General features: G+C 35.9%; 6 protein-coding genes across 6 annotated transcripts; 4 read left to right on the forward strand and 2 right to left on the reverse strand.

Annotated features, from left to right (window-relative positions):
• On the forward strand, positions 49–1,662 carry LOC104741822 (UPF0725 protein At5g63820-like). The gene is made up of 6 exons (XM_010462745.2): positions 49–190; positions 366–479; positions 576–774; positions 867–994; positions 1,096–1,173; positions 1,254–1,662. Exons 1-6 carry the CDS (start codon positions 74–76, stop codon positions 1,482–1,484), a joined length of 867 nt encoding a protein of 288 aa, XP_010461047.1. The 5' UTR covers positions 49–73; the 3' UTR covers positions 1,485–1,662.
• Positions 1,572–2,538, forward strand: LOC109127157 (UPF0725 protein At5g63820-like). The gene is made up of 4 exons (XM_019231479.1): positions 1,572–1,595; positions 1,869–1,958; positions 2,104–2,208; positions 2,341–2,538. The coding sequence occupies exons 1-4, from the start codon at positions 1,572–1,574 to the stop codon at positions 2,536–2,538; spliced, it is 417 nt and encodes a 138-aa protein (XP_019087024.1).
• LOC104741833 (zinc finger HIT domain-containing protein 2-like) lies at positions 4,967–6,372 on the reverse strand. Its single transcript, XM_010462754.2, has one exon. It carries the CDS (start codon positions 6,340–6,342, stop codon positions 5,131–5,133), a length of 1,212 nt encoding a protein of 403 aa, XP_010461056.1. The 5' UTR covers positions 6,343–6,372; the 3' UTR covers positions 4,967–5,130.
• Positions 6,662–10,691, forward strand: LOC104741841 (probable glucan 1,3-alpha-glucosidase). The gene is made up of 6 exons (XM_010462767.2): positions 6,662–8,261; positions 8,610–8,883; positions 8,963–9,098; positions 9,448–9,658; positions 9,791–9,997; positions 10,128–10,691. Exons 1-6 carry the CDS (start codon positions 6,702–6,704, stop codon positions 10,494–10,496), a joined length of 2,757 nt encoding a protein of 918 aa, XP_010461069.1. The 5' UTR covers positions 6,662–6,701; the 3' UTR covers positions 10,497–10,691.
• On the forward strand, positions 14,898–17,121 carry LOC104741852 (amino acid permease 4). Its single transcript, XM_010462778.2, has 6 exons — positions 14,898–15,042; positions 15,196–15,490; positions 15,573–15,666; positions 15,746–15,960; positions 16,036–16,175; positions 16,270–17,121. The coding sequence occupies exons 2-6, from the start codon at positions 15,196–15,198 to the stop codon at positions 16,924–16,926; spliced, it is 1,401 nt and encodes a 466-aa protein (XP_010461080.1). The 5' UTR covers positions 14,898–15,042; the 3' UTR covers positions 16,927–17,121.
• Positions 18,641–22,515, reverse strand: LOC104741859 (ultraviolet-B receptor UVR8). Its single transcript, XM_010462782.2, has 12 exons — positions 22,213–22,515; positions 21,834–22,020; positions 21,599–21,745; positions 21,428–21,509; positions 20,896–21,051; positions 20,368–20,541; positions 20,050–20,121; positions 19,800–19,871; positions 19,571–19,689; positions 19,296–19,381; positions 19,153–19,205; positions 18,641–19,019 (listed from the first exon to the last, which is right to left on the reverse strand). The coding sequence occupies exons 1-12, from the start codon at positions 22,304–22,306 to the stop codon at positions 18,939–18,941; spliced, it is 1,323 nt and encodes a 440-aa protein (XP_010461084.1). The 5' UTR covers positions 22,307–22,515; the 3' UTR covers positions 18,641–18,938.

The raw sequence follows: 23,001 nt of genomic DNA on the forward strand, positions 1-23,001 counted from the left end.
TATATGTTAAAACCATAGTGTATTGTAATATAACTTGATTAATATTATCTGAGAGATTTAGGGCTTGGAGGAGATGAAGGTCTTGCGGGTAACTGAATTCGGGAAGCTTGAAGTCTCAAAAACAGCATCGGAAAGGAAAAAAGAGAAAAAGTTAAGGGCTTGGGATAAGAAATATTCTCATCTGGCCTATGTATGTAAAATCCTCTTCCCTCATGATGTTTTTGTTTGTGTAATTGATTTTGATCTCTTTAGGTTTCGTTCTCGTCTCATGGATACTACTTTACTTCACCATCACTCCATCAGGGGGGGTTTCGATTTTCCAGGGTTTTTTTTTTGGTTCTGATTTTGATTTTTGACTTTCCAAGGGTTTTGATTATGGAGGCTCTGATTTTAGAATAAGGAAGCCTGATGTTGGTGACTATAATTATCATATCACCCTTTACTGTAGGTTTGCACTCTACTGCTACAATTTTGAAAAGGTTAACTCTACGATTCCTCCTCTTTATGTCTTCTTGTTAGCCGAACCCTGCCTTAATTCCTCTAATTTCCTTTTTGTTTTGATTTTGGGTTGTCAGGGAACAAACTTTAAGTTTGTGCGCTGGGTAAAGTATAATGCTTTGTGTTCTGCTTGCGTCGACTTCTACATAACTTTGGAGGCAATGGATCCGGCGGCCTGCAACTCTGTCCTCTCCTCTTTTCAGGCTGTTTACAGTAATGCTGGATGTACGATGGACGATATCTATACGTGGAGGATCTTGGCCTGCAGACCCTCATGTACGTAAAGATGATTTTTATTTACCGCATCTTCTTAATTATATCACTGTCTTTAGAGGACTAACAGTTTCTAGAGGATCACTTTTTAAAAGGTAACAAGCCTGTGAATGAATATTGGGACCGGAATGAGGATGCTATAGATCAATTCTACACAGGTGAAATGCCTAAATGGTTGTCTGATGATGAGGCATTTTCCAGTGACAACAAAAAGTATTACGTGGTAATTAAGATATATATATGTCCAGAGAGTGGAGTTTAAATCTTGTTGATGCCAGTTAAATGTAGATAAATGTATTTTTGTTTGTGCATCATCGATCACAGGTGCAAGAAGCAGAGCTGCTTGAGAATGAGTGGCTGCATCTATTCATTGAAATCGCATTCTTTAAAGCAATATACCCTGTAAGTCGTTGAATTTGCAATCATTCTCTGCCAGACTTGTTATCTGTTTCCTCTTACACTTGCCAATGTGACGACTCCAGGTATTGCTGGCTTCCCCTCCCTTGGAGATCAAGAAGGTAGTTGTAGAAACTAAAGAAGATTACATGACTGAGGCACGTGAGAAGCTCCACGCAGAGAATGCAATATTCTACATAAGTTACAAGTATAAAGGTGTTTCTTCATGTGGTATCGCTGTTGATCACAGAGCTATCATTAGGAAAACCATGGATGGGGAACCAGAACACATGTGTCTTGAAATTGCTTTTTCGTGAGTAATTTAAGAACAAAAAGAAGCACCAATATTGCTATTTCCTTGTAACTTTTATCATCATGTTATATGAGTGACTATAGATGCACCAATGTTGTGTTTGGCTTGTCTTTATGTCTACAAACTCTAGGGACTAAAACGATTGGGATTTGTATGTATATTAACCTTCGCTAAGTGCTGCTGGCTATCTGTTTGCAATGCATAATCGTAATTTGTATGATAACCAATAACACAAGCTGTAACCAAACTTGTTTGTTAACACACACACCTTACCACAAGAAGATATTCATTTGTTAACAACCCTTACACCACGCCACCGCCTCTTCGGAATTGTTCTGTTTTCTCATAATACACGTACTCGTTTTGGGAATGGATATATAATAAAAAGAAGAAACGCAAGAGAGATTTGAGGGCTTGGCTAGATATGGAGGAGGAGGTGGAAGTCAGAGCGGCATGTGAATTCGGGAAGCTTGAAATCGCAAGAAAACCAAAGGCAAGGAAAAGAAGGAAAAAGTTAAAGAGAAACTGCCAACTGGCTTGTTTGATCTCTTAGGTCTTCCTCATGTTTGTTTGATCTCTTAGTTGTTTTCTTATCTGGATGGTTTTGGTTTTGAGTTTCCTAGGGTTTTGATTTTGGATCTGATGGACTCGTTAGGGCTCCTCAGCGCTATGATTATGATTGCACCCTTTACGCTAGGCTTGGACTCTACTGCTACAATTTTGAGAAGGTAACTCTTATAATATTCTCTCTCTCTTTTAATTTATGTCTTGTAATCAATCTCCTTGTTTCTAGAACATCCTTCCTTGCTCATGAACACTGTGCCTTGATTCCTCTAATTTGTTCATATTTTGGTTTTCAGGGAACAAACTTAAAGTTTGTGCGCTGGGAAAAGTATAATTTTATCTACACTTCTTACTACGACGTCTACTTAACTTTGCACGCGATGGATCCGGCTTGCAGTTCTGTCTTCCCTTTTCAGACTTTGTTCAGTGATGCTGGAAGTATTGCCAAAGATACCTATGTTATAAATATGTGGAGGATCAGACCCACATGTTAGTAACACTTTTTCTTTACCGCATCTTCTTATAACAGTACTCTCTGTCTTTAGAGATCACTAGAGGACTAACAGTTTCTAGAGATCACTTTTAAAAGGTAACAAGTTACAAGCCTGTGAATGAATATTCCTCGAGTCGACATTGGATATTAGTCCGAAATCGCAGCATTTATTTTCGATTTCACCATCACCGACTGTCGTTCTTCCGAGTGAGAAAGAGAGAGAAAGTTGCGAGAAAGAAAGAAACGAGTAATTTTTTTTGTTTTGCCCAAAAACTATATAACCAATCAGAATTCTTACCATCTCTTAAATTAAGCCTGTTTCCAATTTTAAATTAAACTTTTACGTATATAAAAACTATAGATTATATTCATGACTCGAGTTAATAGCAACGTGTGCACATCACGTGGAAGAAGAGTCAGAAATTTCTTTTTCTTTTTTTATAATAGGTTTTAGTTTTTGAAAATCTATACTAAGATTTACCCCGTGGTGTACCACGGTCCATTTCTTTTATTTTTTGTTTGTTTTATAAATCAATAATCCCGAGCATTTTGAATAAATTAATTTAAATATTTATAACAAATAGATCAAAATTTAAGTTATATTTATGTGTTAGTTTTGTTTAGTGTAAGATTATATAGTTGTATTTGGTTGTTAATTATAAGATTTAACCCACAGTTTACCGCAAAATAATTTGTTCTCTACATTATCATAAATTACTTAATTTAATATGTCTAATATTCTAATATTGATAATGTTAGCAAAATAATAAAATGATAAATTATCTGTATAACACCAAATTAATGATAATTTAATTTATATTCATATTGATCCAAATCATTCGCACAATATAATTTCATTGCGTGTTATTTTAGCTTTTAATTATAAATATTCATTATATATTAAAATAACTCAAATGTAAAATAATATATATCTGGAAATATTTGTTTGGTTACAAAAATCCTAAAACGATTTTTAAAATATATATCTGTTTATAAAAATTCAAATCACATCATATGCTGAAAAAAAATGTAAAATTTAATTAACTTTATGTATTAAATAGTAATTCAAATAATTAAATATAAGATTAAATAAAAGTGAAAGGAGAATTCTATTTTAATATAATATATTGCTTTAAATTAGGTAGATAGATCTTAGGAAATTAATATTATCAAATAAGGAAATGATTGTGTTTGGTTGTAAGGATTGTAGAGAATTTAGTTAGGACTTGTTTGGATACAAAGATAAGAGAGAATGTCACAAAAATGTACTTAAAAATGTTAAGATAGATACAAGTTATGTGCATAAGGTTCCACATAGATCATTTTCTAGCGTTAAGCAGAAGAAAAGAGGGAACGATTGACAATATATGCCATGGAGTTTACGAACCTCTACTTGGGTAACATGGTGAAATTGGATCAGATGTTGTATCTTACCAAGATTCCTGTTTCTTCCTATGAGATATCCAATGAACTTCTATGTATAGAGGTAAGATGGTTAAAGAACAAGAAGTATCGACTTCATATGGCTTTTAAAAGCATTAAGCAAATTACAATGCATTCAGCAAAAATTTTAGTATTTTCCGTCACTAAATCTCCTAAGATATTTGAAAAGGAGTACCCCGGAGAGGCTGCTGATTGGCTAAGATGTACCAATTTTACTCCACATTCTTGTATTGGTCAATCTTTTGCGTACTGTTTGCTGTTTCCTACGGAGTCCGATTTTCCTGATTAACTTAACTCAGTTTTCTTGCCAATCAGTCCGATTCCTGAAGTCGACATTGGATATTAGTTTGGTTAATTGGATATTCTCTTACACTTGCCAATCAGTCCGATTTTTGTTTGTTTGTATTTCTTTGTTACAACTCAGAAAACAATAAACAGATTTTTTTTCCACTGATTAACTTAACACAGTTTTCATTTTTCATCATCAAGCTATAAACTACATTGATATCGGAATTGGAATTAGGTCATATCTCTCTTATAATAAAGACACTAGGATATATTCCGTGCTTAAAGCACGGGTCAACATTTAAAAAAAAATTATAATATAATAATTAAAATTATTGTTTTTTAAGTTATTTTGTTTGAGATAATATTTATTTAAAATTGTTATGTAAATCTATTAGTCTATTTGAATACTAATTATTTTAGAATATTATAGTATTTTATTTTTGATGTATTATTACAGTTTTATATTGTTTGTTGTTATATTTGCATCATTATTATGTGAAATATAAAATAGTAATTTTAATATTATAATTGTGAGTAAATAAAAATTATTAATTTATTATTTATATAAATTTAGTTTTACCAACCTGCCAATGTGGAAATTAAAACACACATTTCATACAATGAATAATATATCTTCGTTTAAAAAAAAATCAAATCACAACATATACAAAAAAAATATGCATTTTAAATTATAAGTATTATATGAAAATTCCAAACAAGGACTACCTGCCAATGTGCAATACATTTTGTTGTCACCTTACAGTCTTACAGTATCAATTAGGAACAACACCACAAGATATTCATTCATTCATTTGTTAACAAACCTTACATTATCAAAGCTATAACTATAACATTACAACTCTCATTCTATCTCCTCAATCACCACGCCACCGACTTTTCGGAATTCATCTGTTTTCTTCATTTTTGGAACCTCATTTAGCTCAACCACCGAGTTCTTCTCTGCCCTTAAAGACGATTCCAAAGCTTGCCATACTTCAGAACTCTGCTCATTAACCCAACACATCATAAAGAACACTTTCCTCTCTGCAAGCTTTAGTCTCTTCTTCATATCACGACCTGATGATGATTTTACTTCCAGTATTGCACAATGAATCAGCCTCTGGAGATCACAGAGCAAGCACACAATAGCTCCAGAGCCAAGAGAAAGCAAACAAATCACATCATCAACCAGGTTCAAACCGAACTTAAGACCACCACCAAGGTCTTTATAACCCGAAGAGCAAGTCTGTTCTAAGCAAAAGGACAACACTTCCTTAATAGTCTCAGGTTGTGAGTTCTGACCCAAAACAGATGAAACACTCAACACCATTGTAGCTGAACCTAACGAATCTGATTCCCACTCTCCATTGTAGATACGGAGAGTAAAGCAATAACTGTATACAATGTCAATCAAATGGATTGGTAACAGAGGAGATGGTTTCGTTGCGCTAAGCTTCCTTAGTGAGATCAAAGGTGTATCAGGCCCTCTTGGTACCTCACTCACAACTCTACCCTCTTCCTCCTCAACACACTGAACGAGTTGTGTACCTCCGCGTCCAAGAGAGATCGTTCGAGCTGAAGCACGTAACCACCAAGGCTCCCATGGTTCAATCATTTTACTTAATTCTCCAGACGCTAAAGCTCTTTGAAAACCTTTTCTCTCTTCTAAGCTCAAATCATCAAGACTAACTTCATCTCCGTTCATAATCCTCTTCATAATCTCCTCTTGTAAGATTGAACCTTCATCATCGTCATCATCCGTGATGCTATCAATTCCCCCATCTTCTTCTTCTTCTTCGTGAAACCTTTTCAAAATCTCGAGCATCTTCGTTTTGGTTTGATCATCAGATCGAACTTGCTTCAATTCATCGTTTACGTTTTCTCTCATGAATGATTCAGTACACTGGACGCTGTGAGATTTGTAACAAGGAAGAGAACAGTATCGGAAGTTGCATCGAGGACAAGTGTACTGCGAGAACTGCTTATTACATACATGGCATATAATCCGCGTAGAAGAAGGGTTCAACGGTGACGAATTTGAACTCTCCGTCGTTATTATCGTCTTCTCCGGCATCGTCTTCTCTTTCACGATTCTAATTTTCCAAAATTAGGGTTTTGCTTGAAGAAGACAGATCTAGAAAACTTACATACCCGGAATTTGGGCCGAGTTTGGGCCCTATGGGCCTTAATATTGATAAGCAGGTCGGTTAGTCGGATCCGACCCATAAAGATCATCTTCCTCAGAGTTCTGTGTTTCTAGAAGCTTAACATCACATACCCGGAATTTGGGCCGCGTTTGGGCCGGAAGGGCTTAAAATTTGATAAGCAGGTCGGGTTAGTCGAGACCCGACCCGGAAAGACCATCTTCCTCAGTTTTTGTGTTTGTTTACTCACTTCCTCAATCTAAGAATTTTCCATGAACGAGGAACCAAAATGAGATCTCTTCTCTTTGTACTATCACTCATTTGCTTCTGCTCGCAAACAACACTTTCATGGAAGAAGGAGGAGTTTCGCAGCTGTGACCAAACTCCGTTCTGTAAACGCGCTCGATCCCGTACTCCCGGCGCGTGTTCTTTAATCGTCGGCGATGTTTCCATCACCGATGGAGATCTCGTAGCGAAGCTTCTACTGAATCAAGAAGATGGTGATCAGATCAAGCCGTTGGTTCTATCTCTCACGGTTTATAAGGATGGGATCGTGCGATTGAGAGTCGATGAGGACCATACGCTGAACCCGCCGAAGAAGAGGTTCAGAGTTCCTGATGTGGTAGTGTCTGAGTTCGAGGAGAAGAAGATCTGGCTTCAGAAACTAGCCACGGAGACGATCTCCGGAGACACTAGTCCGTCTTCAGTAGTCTATGTATCCGACGGCTACGAGGCGGTGGTGCGGCACGATCCGTTTGAAGTGTATGTGCGTGAGAAATCAGGTGATCGTCGTCGCGTCGTGTCATTGAATTCTCATGGATTGTTTGATTTTGAGCAGTTGGGGAAAAAAACTGAAGGAGATAACTGGGAAGAGAAATTTAGGACTCATACAGACTCTAGACCATTTGGTCCTCAATCTATTAGTTTTGATGTTTCTTTTTATGATTCCAGTTTCGTTTATGGAATCCCTGAACACGCCACTAGCTTCGCCTTGAAGCCTACCAAGGGTCCTGGAGTTGAGGAATCTGAACCATATAGGCTGTTTAATCTAGATGTTTTTGAATACGATCATGAATCACCATTTGGTCTGTACGGCTCGATTCCGTTCATGGTTTCACATGGGAAATCTGGTAAAACTTGTGGATTTTTCTGGTTGAATGCTGCGGAAATGCAGATTGATGTGTTGGCTAATGGATGGGATGCAGAGAGTGGTATTTCTTTGCCTTCCAGTCAGAGTAGAATCGACACGTTATGGATGAGTGAGGCAGGGATCGTGGATACATTCTTTTTCGTTGGGCCTGAGCCAAAGGATGTTGTGAAGCAGTATGCAAGCGTGACAGGTACTTCAGCTATGCCTCAGTTGTTTGCCACTGGTTATCACCAATGTAGGTGGAACTACAAAGATGAGGAGGATGTGGCACAAGTGGACTCGAAATTCGATGAGCATGATATTCCTTATGATGTTCTCTGGCTTGACATCGAGCATACAGATGGGAAGAGATACTTTACATGGGATAGTGTCTTGTTTCCTCATCCAGAGGAGATGCAAAAGAAGTTGGCTGCGAAGGGTAGGAAGATGGTGACCATTGTGGATCCTCATATCAAGAGGGATGACTCTTACTTCCTACATAAGGAGGCTACTCACATGGGACACTATGTTAAGGATTCATCTGGAAAAGACTTTGATGGTTGGTGTTGGCCTGGTTCATCGTCTTACATTGATATGTTGAGTCCAGAGATTAGAGAATGGTGGGGTGGAAGGTTCTCGTATAAGAATTATGCTGGTTCAACTCCTTCATTATACATCTGGAATGACATGAATGAGCCTTCTGTGTTCAATGGTCCAGAGGTATAACTTTCTGTCTGGTTGGTCCTTAGTTTGTCTATAGTACAATTATGGATAAGTTTGAACTCTGGTTGGGTATTTTATACATCACTTAACTTACATGATCTGACACCTTTTATCAAATATTTCACTACTAAAGCAAGTATTTTAAGATCCATTGTGTCTTTGTCTGTTTTTAACATCGAATCTTCATCTCTGTGACTTCTTCAAGAGTGGAGTGTAAGCTATGATTGCTTATTTTAACCTATGTTGGTTTATGTAGAGAATATTCCTTCTTTCCCCACATTTAACATTTATTTATGTAAATAGTATCGTTGGGATGAATACTGACTGAATTTTTGTTTTGATTAGGTTACTATGCCAAGAGATGCATTACATGTTGGTGGTGTTGAACACAGGGAAGTTCATAATGCTTATGGATATTACTTTCACATGGCGACTTCCGATGGACTTGTTATGCGTGGAGAAGGAAAGGATAGGCCTTTTGTATTGTCAAGGGCAATCTTTCCTGGCACTCAAAGATACGGAGCAATATGGACTGGGGATAACACAGCCGAATGGGAACACCTTAGAGTTTCCATTCCAATGATATTAACTCTTGGTCTTACTGGAATTACATTCTCGGGTACAAGAATTTCTTGTGTTCAATTCTGCTAAAGTTCTTTTATTCTCAAATCTAATGGAAGCTTTCTTTTCTTTTGCAGGAGCTGATATTGGTGGGTTCTTTGGAAATCCTGAACCAGAACTATTAGTTAGGTGGTACCAAGTGGGTGCTTACTATCCATTTTTCAGGGGCCATGCTCATCATGACACCAAAAGACGAGAGCCTTGGTTGTTTGGGTAAGATGTGATACAGTACTTATGTTTTCCTTGTCAATACGTATTATTTGAGTACAATAGCTCCAGGTCTGGTCTATAAATATTTGTTTGAAGGATGACAAACAGACAAAGGAGATTACTTTATTAAGCAGGGATCATGAAACTGGACTGACAAGTGAATAAGATAGCAGATATTAGAACCTGGTGTTGCACTCTAGTTTCTAGTCAGTTGATTTTATCAATAGTTAACCCATTAGTTACAACAAGTGCGCATTTCAATGGTTGTCTATAGGTTTCTCTGCCTTTGATTTGCAGGCTTATAAATTTTGCACTTTCTCATTCGAATCAAATTAATGTAATCTTGTTTCAGTGAACGGAACACAGAACTCATGAGAGATGCCATACACACTCGTTACATGCTGCTCCCATACTTCTACACGTTGTTTAGAGAAGCAAACGTTACCGGTGTTCCTGTGGTACGCCCATTATGGATGGAATTCCCGCAAGATGAAGCTACTTTTAGCAACGATGAAGCTTTCATGGTTGGTGATGGTCTACTGGTTCAAGGAGTTTACACTAAGGTACTTGAGCACTTGAGTACAACTTCCTACTGAATTTTATCTTTGCCTTGGTGTCTCTATACTTAATTATCATCTCCAGAGAAATAATCAAACCTGCCACATTCCTTCTTGTCGTCATTTATGCAAAACTAGGGAACAACACATGCTTCCGTGTATTTGCCTGGAAAAGAATCATGGTTTGACCTGAGAAACGGTAAGACTTACGTTGGAGGCAAGACTCACAAGATGGACGCTCCAGAAGAAAGCATTCCTGCGTTTCAAAAGGCAGGAACTATCATCCCAAGGAAGGACCGGTTTCGACGAAGTTCTTCTCAAATGGACAATGATCCTTACACTTTGGTACGTGTCACACTTCCATCGCACTGTTATATCATATGCTATCAGCAAAATGAACAAAGTAAATCGCTCGGTACTGAAAGATGAAATCCATATGATAAAACTATGTGATCTAACATCCACAATCCTTCAGGTAGTAGCGTTGAACAGTTCTCAAGAAGCAGCTGGTGAACTCTACATCGACGACGGCAAAAGCTTTGAATTCAGGCGAGGCGCTTACATCCATCGCCGCTTCGTCTTCTCAAATGGTGTTCTTACATCAACAAACTTAGCTCCTCCACAAGCTCGTCTCTCTTCCCAATGCTTGATCGACAGAATTATCCTCTTGGGGCACAGCTCGGGTCCGAAATCTGCACTTGTCGAACCGTTGAATCAGAAGGCAGAGATTGAGATGGGACCACTGCGAATGGGCGGGCTTGTAGCTTCCTCGGGTACAAAGGTGCTGACCATCCGCAAACCGGGTGTTCGAGTGGACCAAGACTGGACCGTAAAGATTCTGTGATTGAACCATTCTCGCTCTTGGCGGTTAGAGTGGTCGAGTATCCACTTTTCCGGCGACGGAATTGCACACTTCTTTAAATATATTTTCGGAATTTTAGACTTAAAATAGTTGTAAGAGCTAACAGTTTCGATCGAAGTCGCTCGGATTGTTGGTTATCTTTGATATAAAAAAAAAGTTATAAGAAGTTTCTCGAAACGCAGCGTCTTTAGAGATTACCGGTTCTCTCGTAACCGGAATACACTTAATTCGGATTCTATGAACGGTACAGTAATTTTGATAACGAACCGGTGATTTGAAATGGTGCGTTTTATTGAAATTGGAATGATATAGCAAACATGTACATTTTCAGTGAAAACTCTTCATGGCTTGGTAGATAATTTACTAGTGTATTTTTAATGCATGGCAATGCTAAGATTGACCAAGACCCTCTTTTGCATTTTTGTTTTTTTTGATATATTTAGTTACTTGTACAATCACATGACACAATTTTTTTTTGTTTGGTGTTGTTTGATGGAATTATGTTAAAGTGTAAACAAGATTCAAATACTTCTAATTGTAAATATTGGATCTTATTATCTTGTATAACTAAATCACAAACTCTTTAAGAAATCTCAGATAACAATAAAACTCTTTAAAAAGTCATAGATAACAACAAACTCTTTAACAAAATCTTTAAAACATCGCAGATTACAACAAATTTATCTTTTTTCAACCAAGAACAAATTTATGAAGGAAAAAAATATCAAACGCAAAACATTAATTAGTCTAATCAAACGTAGATACATATGACAGACTCAAGAGATGACCGAATCAAAACTACATACTTATATAACAAACTCAAAAGATTAAAAACAGACTCCTAAGGAAATTGATTCAAAAGATTAAAAACAGACTCCTTAATATTTTTCTTATGAGTCTGTTTTTAATCTTTTGAATCAATTAACTGCCTGCTGTGCTCTTTCATAAACACTTAATATTTTTTCCATTGAGCCTACTTCAGCCTTAAACTCAGCATATTTTATCCAGTATATAGAGGGAAATCAGTAAGAAAAGCATCATAAACTTTCCTTATTTGATATATGTTGCCCAAGCATTGGCCAAAAACACCTCACTGTGATTTGCGCCAACGAAATTACCAAATTCCCTCATTTGAGACGAACTACACTTTACCATTTCCCATTGTCGTTCTTCTTGGATGAGAGACGGTAACTTAGTACATCCAGTACATTCTATATGGTGTTATAGTTCACCATGGTGAAGACGTCAATTGTGGTCACTACACCTGCTTTGACCGCAGTTCAAGTGCAAAATGGTATTGGCTTAATGACGATAGGGTAAGCAACAGTGGTCTATGTTCTCTGCTCTAATCACCAACGAATAGTTCATTGGCTTTGATTATGTATATGAAGAAAGCCGTATTATTAATACTTATCTGATTCGATAACTGAATTTCTTCAAAGCCAAAACCAGAGATTAGCATTTCATAATTACCATAGGCATTATTTTATGATGTCCACTACATCTTCGATCACCTCCATTGCATATGTGTTGCACATGTGAGGAGGCTCTTTAACAATATTAAAAAAATTACAAAAATATTAATAAGTAGATGTGAGGGTTCTTTAAATTGGAGACATTCATGTCAAAAGTGTTAAGACTATATTTTTAAAAATAATAGATGATTTATAGATTTCTTCATTATTGTAGGTAATTTTACAGATTGAGATATAAGAAAATCTTTGAATATCTTTCTATTACTCTAATTGTTATTAATTCTCATTAATTGATTAATATTTTTATATATTAGAAAATCGAGATTTTAAGATTATAATATAATAATAAACCTCGCTAACTCTCATTAATTGTTTTTTTTCGTTTTTTTATTGTAAGATTATTTTTATATTGTTATATTTATTTAGAATATTAAAGATATTTATATAACAAAAACAAATTTTGGCAAACAATCTTATAATTTTGGCATGTTGTAATTTGTAAAAAAATGACATTTTGTGCATACACTCAATTAATAATAATACCCACGTTTTGAGGATATTACCAAACGGTGTGTTTTACAGTAATTGAATTGCACCGCACCGTTTAGAGTAGATGCAAGAACCGGACACTGTCAAATTCGAATTTCCGGTAAAACAGCAATTTTGAAACCAAACCGGATTTGAACGAGCAAAAAAAAAAAGCTTGATGTCCGGACCGGAGGAGTAAAGAGACCGTTGTAGTCTTTGTAGATCTGTTCGATAGTCTCATCTTTTTCTTCAACTAGACTCTTGTCTATAAAAGCTATATCTCTATACTTGATCTTCGTCTTTGCTTTTACCATCTGGGTTCTTGTCTTCAGCTCCAGAAACATACAAACCGACGATGACCAACAACATCGGGATCTAATCGATTCAGATTGCGTGGTATCATTCATAATCAATAAAATTCTGGTTATGTCGAAAGAATTTGATTTCTAGTCAGACCGGTCTAGCCAACCATAACCATTTTGCTCAAAATATCTCTATCCACACTTGCAAATAATGTTAATCTTTAATTGCTGCCTAATTATTTTCAAATCCTTTACTTTTTACCTAATCAACCCATTGAAAATCTAACATTACGTTTTAGGTTTTACTAATGAGAAGATTCGCACAACTTTTAGAGTCATGCATGTTTAAAATCAATCAGATCAGATTCTGTGGGATAGATCTGATTTTTCAGACAACGACTTATAAACATTTAACTTGTTGCTGTTTACTGTTTTAGAAACTCAAGTATGTAGTCTAAAGTACATATGTCGGTATTAAATAATGTTAGATCCGTGTAGGTGAAATAAGATGCCAAAGTTCCGTGTAATAATAATAAGAAGAGTCACGTAACTTCTTAACCTAACTCTTGTAGTCTTGTAGGTAAAAGAAGATATACTCGAAAGTCGAAACAATGTTCCGTTCATGAATCTCGAAATTTAAAATAAAATAATCTATATATATATTTTTCAAGTACATTTATCAAATAAATCCTATAGTTGCCACCTATTTACAAGAATGTCATTGATATTAATTATTAATTTGTTTTTCATTTAATTAATTAATATTAAGTTTCTATTTTTGAAAACAAGATTTCCCATCCTAAATAAATTTCCAAAAAAATTGGAACCACTCTCTTTAACATTAAGTATTAATTTTATAATTAATTTAATTAATATTAAGTTTCCAATTTTACAAAACAATATTTTCTCACACAAATTTCATAAACAATCGGTCTAACCAAGAAACGAATTGATTTTGGAGGAGGATCTGTGGCCGAGATTTTTGATCTCAACCGCGGGTGAAATACTAGTTTAGTGAATATAAGAAAAGAAAAAACAAACAAAAGAATCTTGGAATTCAAAACGAGTATTTTTATAAAGTATTCAAAGATACTCTTTAAAAAATAGTAATGGTGGATAATTAATAGCACTTGCATGACAAAATTCGATTCTGTCTTCTCTATATATCAATATCATGCATTTTTTTGCTTTACATATTGTTCGTTTAAACCAAGAATATTTGTGGCCGAAATCAACAATTGACAACTTATCACCTTTTCTTTATTGTCGATCGGAACTTAAACTCTCGTACAACTAACAGTACATATTAATCAAGTATATCAAACACACTTTTTCTTTTTTGTAACATTGATTAAGTTTTAGTGTTTTACCTTAATTACGAATCATTCGTCTAAAACCAAAAAAAAAAAAAGAAAAAAAATTCATTAGCAAAATTGTCCGATCGAAATTCGTGATAAATACTCTGGAGGCCTCTATCAAATCATTCTAAGTTTTTTTTAAGAGGAAATATCTCACCCTCCCTTCATGAACCGTATGAATTACTCTACATGTATGCATATATGTTCGAAGATATTTCAGATCATACTAATTTGAAATCGATGAATATTGGTAATGAATCAAAATTATAATGCGATAATGCAGAATATATTCCTATAAACAAAATAAACCTAATTTAGCTGATGCCCTAATATATAAATGTTCATTAATACTTAATAGCCTAGGGTTCGATCGGAAGCATTTGAATTAAGAATGAATTTTGTTCATTATTAATTAATACGAGTGATTAGATCGAATCCAAAAGGTATGGAGCAAGCATTTGATTTTTTTAACGTATCTTTCACTGAAGAATAGAGAAAACAAAAGCATTTCAAAAAAAAATATATATATTCTCAATATATATTGAACATTTAGCCAAAGAGTGCATTTAATCCCACATAATATAAACAATGATATAAATGTGTATGGCTTATGTGGCCGAATTTTACAAATCTGACCTGTATATATATATACTATTATTTATAAGAAATAAAAAAAAGATTCCCCACTTTTGATGGCTTATAAAAGATGATGAACCAAAAACAATCAAAAATGCAGCAGCAACTGCTCTCTCCTTAGTTCTCTTCTCTATATTTCTTTATTTTTCTGCATAGCATTTTTTTTGTGTGTGGGTTAAGTTTTGTGCATAGCCCTAGTCTTAAAGCTTAATAATCTCCATAAGAGAAGGTACTAGTATATATAACAACTACTTGTTTATTTCTTTTTTTGTATATATAGAAAAAACTATAACCGCCAATAGTCGTTAGTCAACTAACAGTATTTCAAAACTAGTGAGACCTCTGATGATAACTTTGATTTCTTACCTAACAAAACCTGCAGATGGAAGCTCCACGGCCAGCTTTCAAATGTTTCGATGACGATGGCAAGCTTAAACGTTCAGGGACGGTTTGGACCGCGAGTGCTCATATTATAACGGCGGTGATTGGATCTGGTGTCCTATCGCTTGCATGGGCCATTGGTCAACTCGGTTGGATCGCAGGTCCTGTTGTGATGTTCTTGTTCTCTTTTGTCACTTACTACTGTTCTACTCTTCTTAGCGACTGCTACAGAACTGGAGATCCTGTCTCTGGGAAGAGAAACTATACTTACATGGATGCTGTCCGATCAATCCTAGGTATCAACAACATTCGATTCTCTGTTTTTTCTATGTGCATGCTCTGTTTTTGCTCTGTTTTGAAATGCTCTGTTCCTGTCAGGTGGGTTTAGGTTCAAGATCTGTGGTTTGATTCAGTATTTGAATCTCTTCGGTATCACGATAGGTTACACAATCGCAGCATCTATAAGCATGATGTGAGTCTCTTTTTCTCTTTCTCTTGGAACTAAAAATAATGATTCAAAAAGCCTTATAAAAACTTGGTGAGCTTTGTAGGGCGATCAAGAGGTCCAACTGTTTCCACGAGAGCGGTGGGAAGAACCCGTGTCACATGTCGAGCAATCCATACATGATCATGTTTGGTGTTACCGAGATTTTGCTCTCTCAGATCAAAGATTTTGATCAGATTTGGTGGCTCTCCATTGTTGCTGCGATCATGTCCTTCACATACTCCGCAATCGGTTTAGCTCTCGGAATCATTCAAGTCGCAGGTAAAATAAATAAAAACTCTTTAAGACTCTTTCTCAAGAATCAACAAGACTTTAACTAACTCTTATGGGTTTCAGCAAACGGGGTTGTCAAGGGAAGTCTCACAGGGATTAGCATAGGGGCAGTGACTCAGACACAAAAGATATGGAGAACCTTTCAAGCACTTGGAGATATTGCCTTTGCTTATTCATACTCTGCTGTTCTTATCGAGATTCAGGTAAGATAAAGTGAAATAGTATAAAGAGTCTGACTATAAGATTTTACAAAAATAACTGACATATACTTGTGGGGGTGGTGGTGTTTTCGTGTAGGACACTGTAAGATCTCCTCCAGCGGAATCAAAAACGATGAAGAACGCCACAAGAATCAGCATCACTGTTACAACGACGTTTTACCTGCTATGCGGTTGTATGGGCTATGCAGCTTTTGGAGATGCAGCACCGGGAAACCTTTTAACCGGTTTTGGTTTCTACAATCCGTTTTGGCTTCTCGACGTGGCCAACGCTGCCATTGTAGTCCACCTCGTAGGAGCTTACCAAGTCTTTGCTCAGCCCATTTTCGCCTTTATTGAAAAACAAGCTGCGGCTAGGTTTCCCGACAGTGACTTGGTAACCAAGGAACACGAAATCCGAATCCCCGGTTTGAAATCACCGTACAAGGTCAACGTTTTCAGAACGGTTTATCGGAGCGGGTTTGTGGTTTTGACCACCGTGATATCGATGCTTATGCCGTTTTTCAACGACGTCGTCGGTATTTTAGGAGCGTTAGGGTTTTGGCCTTTGACGGTTTATTTTCCGGTGGAGATGTATATAAAACAAAGGAAGGTTGAGAGATGGAGTATGAAGTGGGTTTGTTTGCAGTTGTTGAGCGCTGGTTGTTTGATGGTCACGTTGGTCGCAGGAGTTGGTTCCATCGCCGGAGTAATGCTTGACCTTAAGGTTTACAAGCCGTTCAAGTCTACTTATTAAACAAAACCATGATGAAGTTGAAGTTGAAGTTGAAGAAGAAGAAGTGTTGGAGGAAAACAAACAAAAGATACAAATTTGGTGGCTAATTTTAATATATATTTCATTTGGGGAAATGTGAATAATGTAAAAGTTTCTTCGTTTCGTATAATTTTAATATATAAACACATACATCATGTGTTCTGAAGGTAAAATTAATATGTTGTTTACTTAAAAAAATAATTCTGAACCACATATGGATTTCAAGAAAACAAACTAGTGAGACTTTTATAAATAAAATTATGTATCAGATAAATTTAAAATAACTCAGATTTGATGTCATTTGTTTTTATAAAAAATCATCTGAACTTTCTATATATTGATATACATGAATTGTGGTCACGTACTTACAACACAACACCTTATTCGAACCAAACCATTAAATTAAAAATGTGGCATTCAAAAAGTCAAAGGGAGATACAAGCTAAGGGAGCACTAAACAGCAGAGGACAAAAAGTCTCTCAGATTCAAAGAGACAAAGACTCATGCAACCAAACCGGGAAACCCATCGCCATATAAGATTGAACACTAGATTCCGATCCCTAGAAGCACTTTGAACTAAATTATAGAATAACTCAGATTTGATGTCATTTGTTTTTAAAAAAAAACATCTGAACGTATTATTGGTATACATGAATTGTGGATGTCACGTACTTACAAGTTACAACACAACACCTTATTCGAACCAAACCATTAAATTAAAAATGTGACATTCAAAAAGTCAAAAGGGAGATACAAGCTAAGGGAGCACTAAACAGCAGAGGACAAAAGTCTCTCAGATTCAAAGAACTCATGCAACCAAACCGGGAAACCCATCGCCATATAAGATTGAACACTAGAGTCCGATCCCTAGAAGCACTTTGAACTATGAGAGAAGCTCTTCTGTTCACTCATCAACAAACATTCTCCAATCTAAGATGTAATCCAATGCCAACTTCATTTCAGAATATTGATGGGAGAAGAAGGGCCAAGCTTTTTTGGTCATGCATAATATGAAAATTGAGGGAAAATAAAGCAAGAAAATGTTGGGAATGGAAAACTCGTGGAGGAGAGACATGACGAATCATTAGAAAGTTTAAAAGATGCGACTTGGAACTGAAAAAAAGGTAAATAACATGGAATCGAATCTAAATGACATATCGATTTCGAATAATTGAGAAAGTAACCCGACACATAAAGAGAAACACTAAAAGAGCAATTTGGATGGTTTTGCTTTAAAGAGGAGGAGAATCACCCAACTAATAATCAACCAATAGAATTTTTTTTCACTAACGACAAAAAAAAAAAAAAACATTAGCTAAGTTACGTTGGCGTATAATGTATAGGATCTTCTATTTTTTTTGTTTGACTTCGAATTTTGAAGTATCCATCTCTTATAGAATAGTCTATATAATTTCTTCATGTTCTACTTTTCTGATTGAGTTGAGATAACACCAAAAACACTAAACACATAACTTTAATTCTCGTTCTCGTTTCCGTTTCACTCTTACATAAAATTTAAAGTAAAGTTAATACTGTTACTATTATCTTATTTAGTTTTGATATTCATTTTGTATATTTAATTATTTATATAGCACTCAACGAATATTGATTTTTTTCTTCAATTTTCACATATTTTAAGAATTATTGTAACACTTACTATCTCAAACATACGAAAAAAAAAACATCTTCTAGGAAAAAACATGGAACCAGACGACATTATTATGGGTGTAAGGAAAAAAAAAAAGTACCGACACTAGAGAGACTAGTACACGGTTTACAGTTTAAAACTCCCCAATGTAATAAAAAGAGTCAATATAAGGAAGCAGTACAAGTTACAATCTAAAAACAACAAACCAAAAAGAAAAAAGCGAATCTCAAACTGGATAGACATACTTTAGAACAAACCTCAACCCAAAAGAAATCATTTGAAAAACCTTCCAACCCAACCGAAGAAAAAGAGAACCGAGAAAAAAAAGAAGGAAATTGTTTCAAACTCAAATTCGTACACGCTTGACATCAGTTTGTGGGACACTGATATCACCTCCATTCCCTTTGTTTGAACCATCGGTTAGACCCTAACAAACAAAACCACAAACAATCACACTTATATATTTGCTTAATTATCGAAAACAATCCCAAGATCTTGGAAGGCTTGCTTTCATCTGGTTAAACTTTTTATTAGAAACAAAAGAAAAAAAAGAAGCTTACAGTTTCATCAGGAACAACCGCATATCTCTCTGAAGGTGACACCCAGCTTTTCCCTGGCAACAAGGCCATGGAAGAATTGAAACATTAGATCACTTGTTGTATTGTTTGACGAATAGTTAAAAAGTGATGTTTCTATAAAATACCTGAAGATGGATCAATATTGGAAGATTCTATATGTTGTCCCCTTGTTCCATCCACGCTCAGTGCCTCTATAATCTTGGGGAAATTCCTATTAAACACGAAACCAAATATCCATTTCCCATTATCAATACTGGGTAGTGAATGAGATAGTAAAGCAATGATTTTGGTGGAAACACCGATCTAGATGGCCAACTTTCATATTTATGTTCATTACACCATGATATGCAAAATGGAACAACACAGAGATTTATGAGCGTCTAGATGATCACACTTTTACCTGTCAACGGACTCTCCAATGCCGAGCTGTCCATTTGTACCTCTACCCCAAGCATACACATTATTTCTTTCAGTGACAGCCAAAGTATGTCTCCATCCACATGAGACTTGAACTACTTTCTATGGAAGTTTCACAAAAATTTGTGTGCATTAGAAAAGAACCAAGGTTCACAAACAATGTGACAAGCTGCTTGGTTAATTTTTGTACGGGTCATTGTAAGACAACATACCTGATCATCGGGAAATCGCACTTGCACAGGAGAACACTGATCTAAATTATTGCCGACTCCTACTTGCCCAAACTGCAGGTTAGAAGAGAGGCAATTAGAGATGAGTTACTTAAGTAACCCAATATAGGGATTTTGTTGCTTTCTTAAATTACCATACAACTGCATGCATAAAAGAAACTGAACGCAAATATCAGATGAATGTGTTCTGGTATAGAGTCCAGATAATAACTAAAGACAAGAAATTTTTGACCTTATTCCAACCCCATCCATATAGTTTTCCATCTGAAGTCAATGCCATTGTATGTCTCCAACCTCCCGAAATCTGAAGAACAAAAAAAGTAAAAAAAAGTCCAAAAGATGTTGAACCAGACGAACACAACCAGCAGAAACATATACAATGAGCCAATTCTTCTTCAGCAGGCAATAACTCTCAGAAACTTTACCAACTTTATTCACACAGCTAGAATAAGAACACTTCTAATCCAAATATCATTGCTATCCCATCTGTTGGATAATTCAGATGTACAAATATGTATTTCAGGACGGCTATAGAGAGTCTAAGTGAAACCTGGGAGATAAAACTGTTGCCCAGTGCTTCCACTTTGTGAGGAACAAGGTGATCCTCTAAGTCTCCATGTCCCAGCTGTCCATATTTGCTCCATCCATATGTGTATAATGCTCCAGAGTAGGAAACTGATATTGTATGCCGCCATCCACAAGCAACCATGGACATCTTCTCACCCTGAAATTGTAGAGCATCAGGAAAAGTTTTAAAGTAAAAAAGGCGGCGATGCATGATATCAATGATCCATGAACTAAACTTGATGTCAACCACTATTCAGATTTTGAATATCGAATGCCTGATAATACACAAAATAAGTTTTTTCTCTGTTCATAGGATTCTAAACGTCTTATGGTCCATTCCCTGAGACTCAGCAAGTGAAACTAGATGGCATATATTTGTGACCTCATCAATCAGATTTATACAGCTAAACCAGCAAAGTCTAGCGCATTGTCTAGGGCAAGGCTCGTTTGAATCTTAAACGAAAAGTTAGAAAAGTACAAACAAATAAAGAATCGGAGTCAGATAGCTTACACCAGCAGATGTAACTCTTTCAGGAACCAAGCGGTCATTCCGGTCACCTAATCCCAAATTTCCATATCTACCCCAACCCCATCCATAAAGATCACCATCTTCTGTAACCGCAGCAGTGTGTTCTGCACCAGCAGCAACCATTTTGATTCGAATTCCCTGCACCCATCACAAGTTTGAAGTGTTGATGTAACATTAGGGATTAATCAGTACATCTTCTAACTTACCTAGTCAGAGCAATTATCAAATAGATCCTATCCTACCTTCTATCTAGGTTTGCAGATAGTAAAAGGCATAGTTGTAGTCAATAGTTACCACTTTTTACATTCGGTAACTTAATTTTTATGATGTTGAAGACATCTCCACCAGATGTGGACCCTTAATTAGTAAATAGTAACAGTAATATTTTTATCAAGTTGCATAAATGGACCCAATTGTGAATCATATTGTCTTTATAGTAAGTTCAGGAAACTACAACGACAAAAAGATGTTAACATTACGGCAATAGAAGAAAGACTATATAACGACACCAAACCTCAAAGGCTTGAATCTTCCGAGGTACTAGAGAATCTTCTGTGTCCCCCAGACCAAGTTGACCATTCTGGTTGCGCCCCCAACTTTATAGACAGATAAAAAAATGTTTACAAGGCAATGTACACAATAATAACTTAAATATACTTGAAATGAGATGGCTGATAAACAATACCTCTGGACCTCTCCGTCCATTGTAACAGCCAAACAATGACTATCCCCACAAGCAATCTGCTTTATCCGAATACCGTGTAAAGCTTTGATTGGCAAAGGAGTAAACAAGTCACTTGAGTTACCATGGCCTAATCTCCCAAAATCACCCCTACAGAGATACAAAACACACATGGTAGGGTAAAAAAAACATATGAAGGAAACAAAAGTGAATATGAAGAGAAAGGAAACAAACAAACCATCCCCAACTGTAGACTTGCAAGCCAGATTGAGAATAAGCAACAGTGTGATCAGCACCACAAGTAACGGACACAATTTGGTGACCATCTAAAGCACTAAGCTGCGTTGGAGAAGGTCGATCCTCTGCATCTCCGTGACCTAATTGTCCATCTTCTCCTCTACCCCAAGAGCAAACAATGTCACCAGCTACAAAAACAAAACAAAAAAAAATCAAAAATAAAAGAAACACAAGTTAATCGGAGTTAGGGGGGGAAAAAGGTCAGTCAGATCAAGAGAAATCGAAAAGAACACAGCCGTCGAATTATTCCAGTGATCAAGAGAAATCGATAACCGACAAAATCAGTGAAGAGGTAGGGAGAGAGAGAGAGAGAGACGTACAGAGAAGAGCGACGGAGTGGCTAGCACCAGCGGAGATGATAAGAACCTTAAGAGGAGGAGCCGTAACTTCATCAGCCACCATCTCCTCCGCCATCGATCACAAAACAGTTACAGACTCAATTGAGAAGATATTTTAATTTTGAGTTTGAAGGAATCAATTTGTTTTTGTTAGTTTGCGGAAAAAAAAAAAAGTATGAAATTTCTAATTTTTTTTTTTTTTTTGATAAATTGGGAAATTTTTGTAGCTTCTCTTTCACTATCCTCTTAAGAAGAAGAAGAGAAGAGAAGAGAAGAGAGAGAAGTGACGACTGACGAGTGAGCGGTAGACAGTAATAAAGGCGCGATGGAGATTTGCACCTGTCACTATTTTTTTTGACTTTTTTTTTTTTTAATTTTATTTTGTTTTTTTTTTACCGCAGAGTTTTTACTTTTTGTCGTACAGGCTTTAATTGCAAAAAGGGTCCCTTCTTCATATAATAAATCCAAATACGGACCTCACCTGCAACGTTTTTAAAAAAGAAAAATTTAATTGAGGCCGTTTCATTTACATTCGCATTAACTATTTTTCTTGTTGTTGATTCATTTACTCTTCTCTTTGAATTTTTACGTTAAAGGGAAATTTATGCTATAATAAAGATCTTTATGTTTTAAATTGTCTCACTGAGATTCTGCATTCTGTTTATTTTTTTTTGTACGTAATGCGTTTTTTTTTTTTTGGTACGGAATACAAATTTAATCAAAACGTAACTGATCATCAGAGAGTCGGTTTTTACCACAACCACAAGACAA

Source organism: Camelina sativa, chromosome 2 (genome assembly GCF_000633955.1).
Source record: "Camelina sativa cultivar DH55 chromosome 2, Cs, whole genome shotgun sequence".
Lineage (NCBI taxonomy): Eukaryota > Viridiplantae > Streptophyta > Magnoliopsida > Brassicales > Brassicaceae > Camelina > Camelina sativa.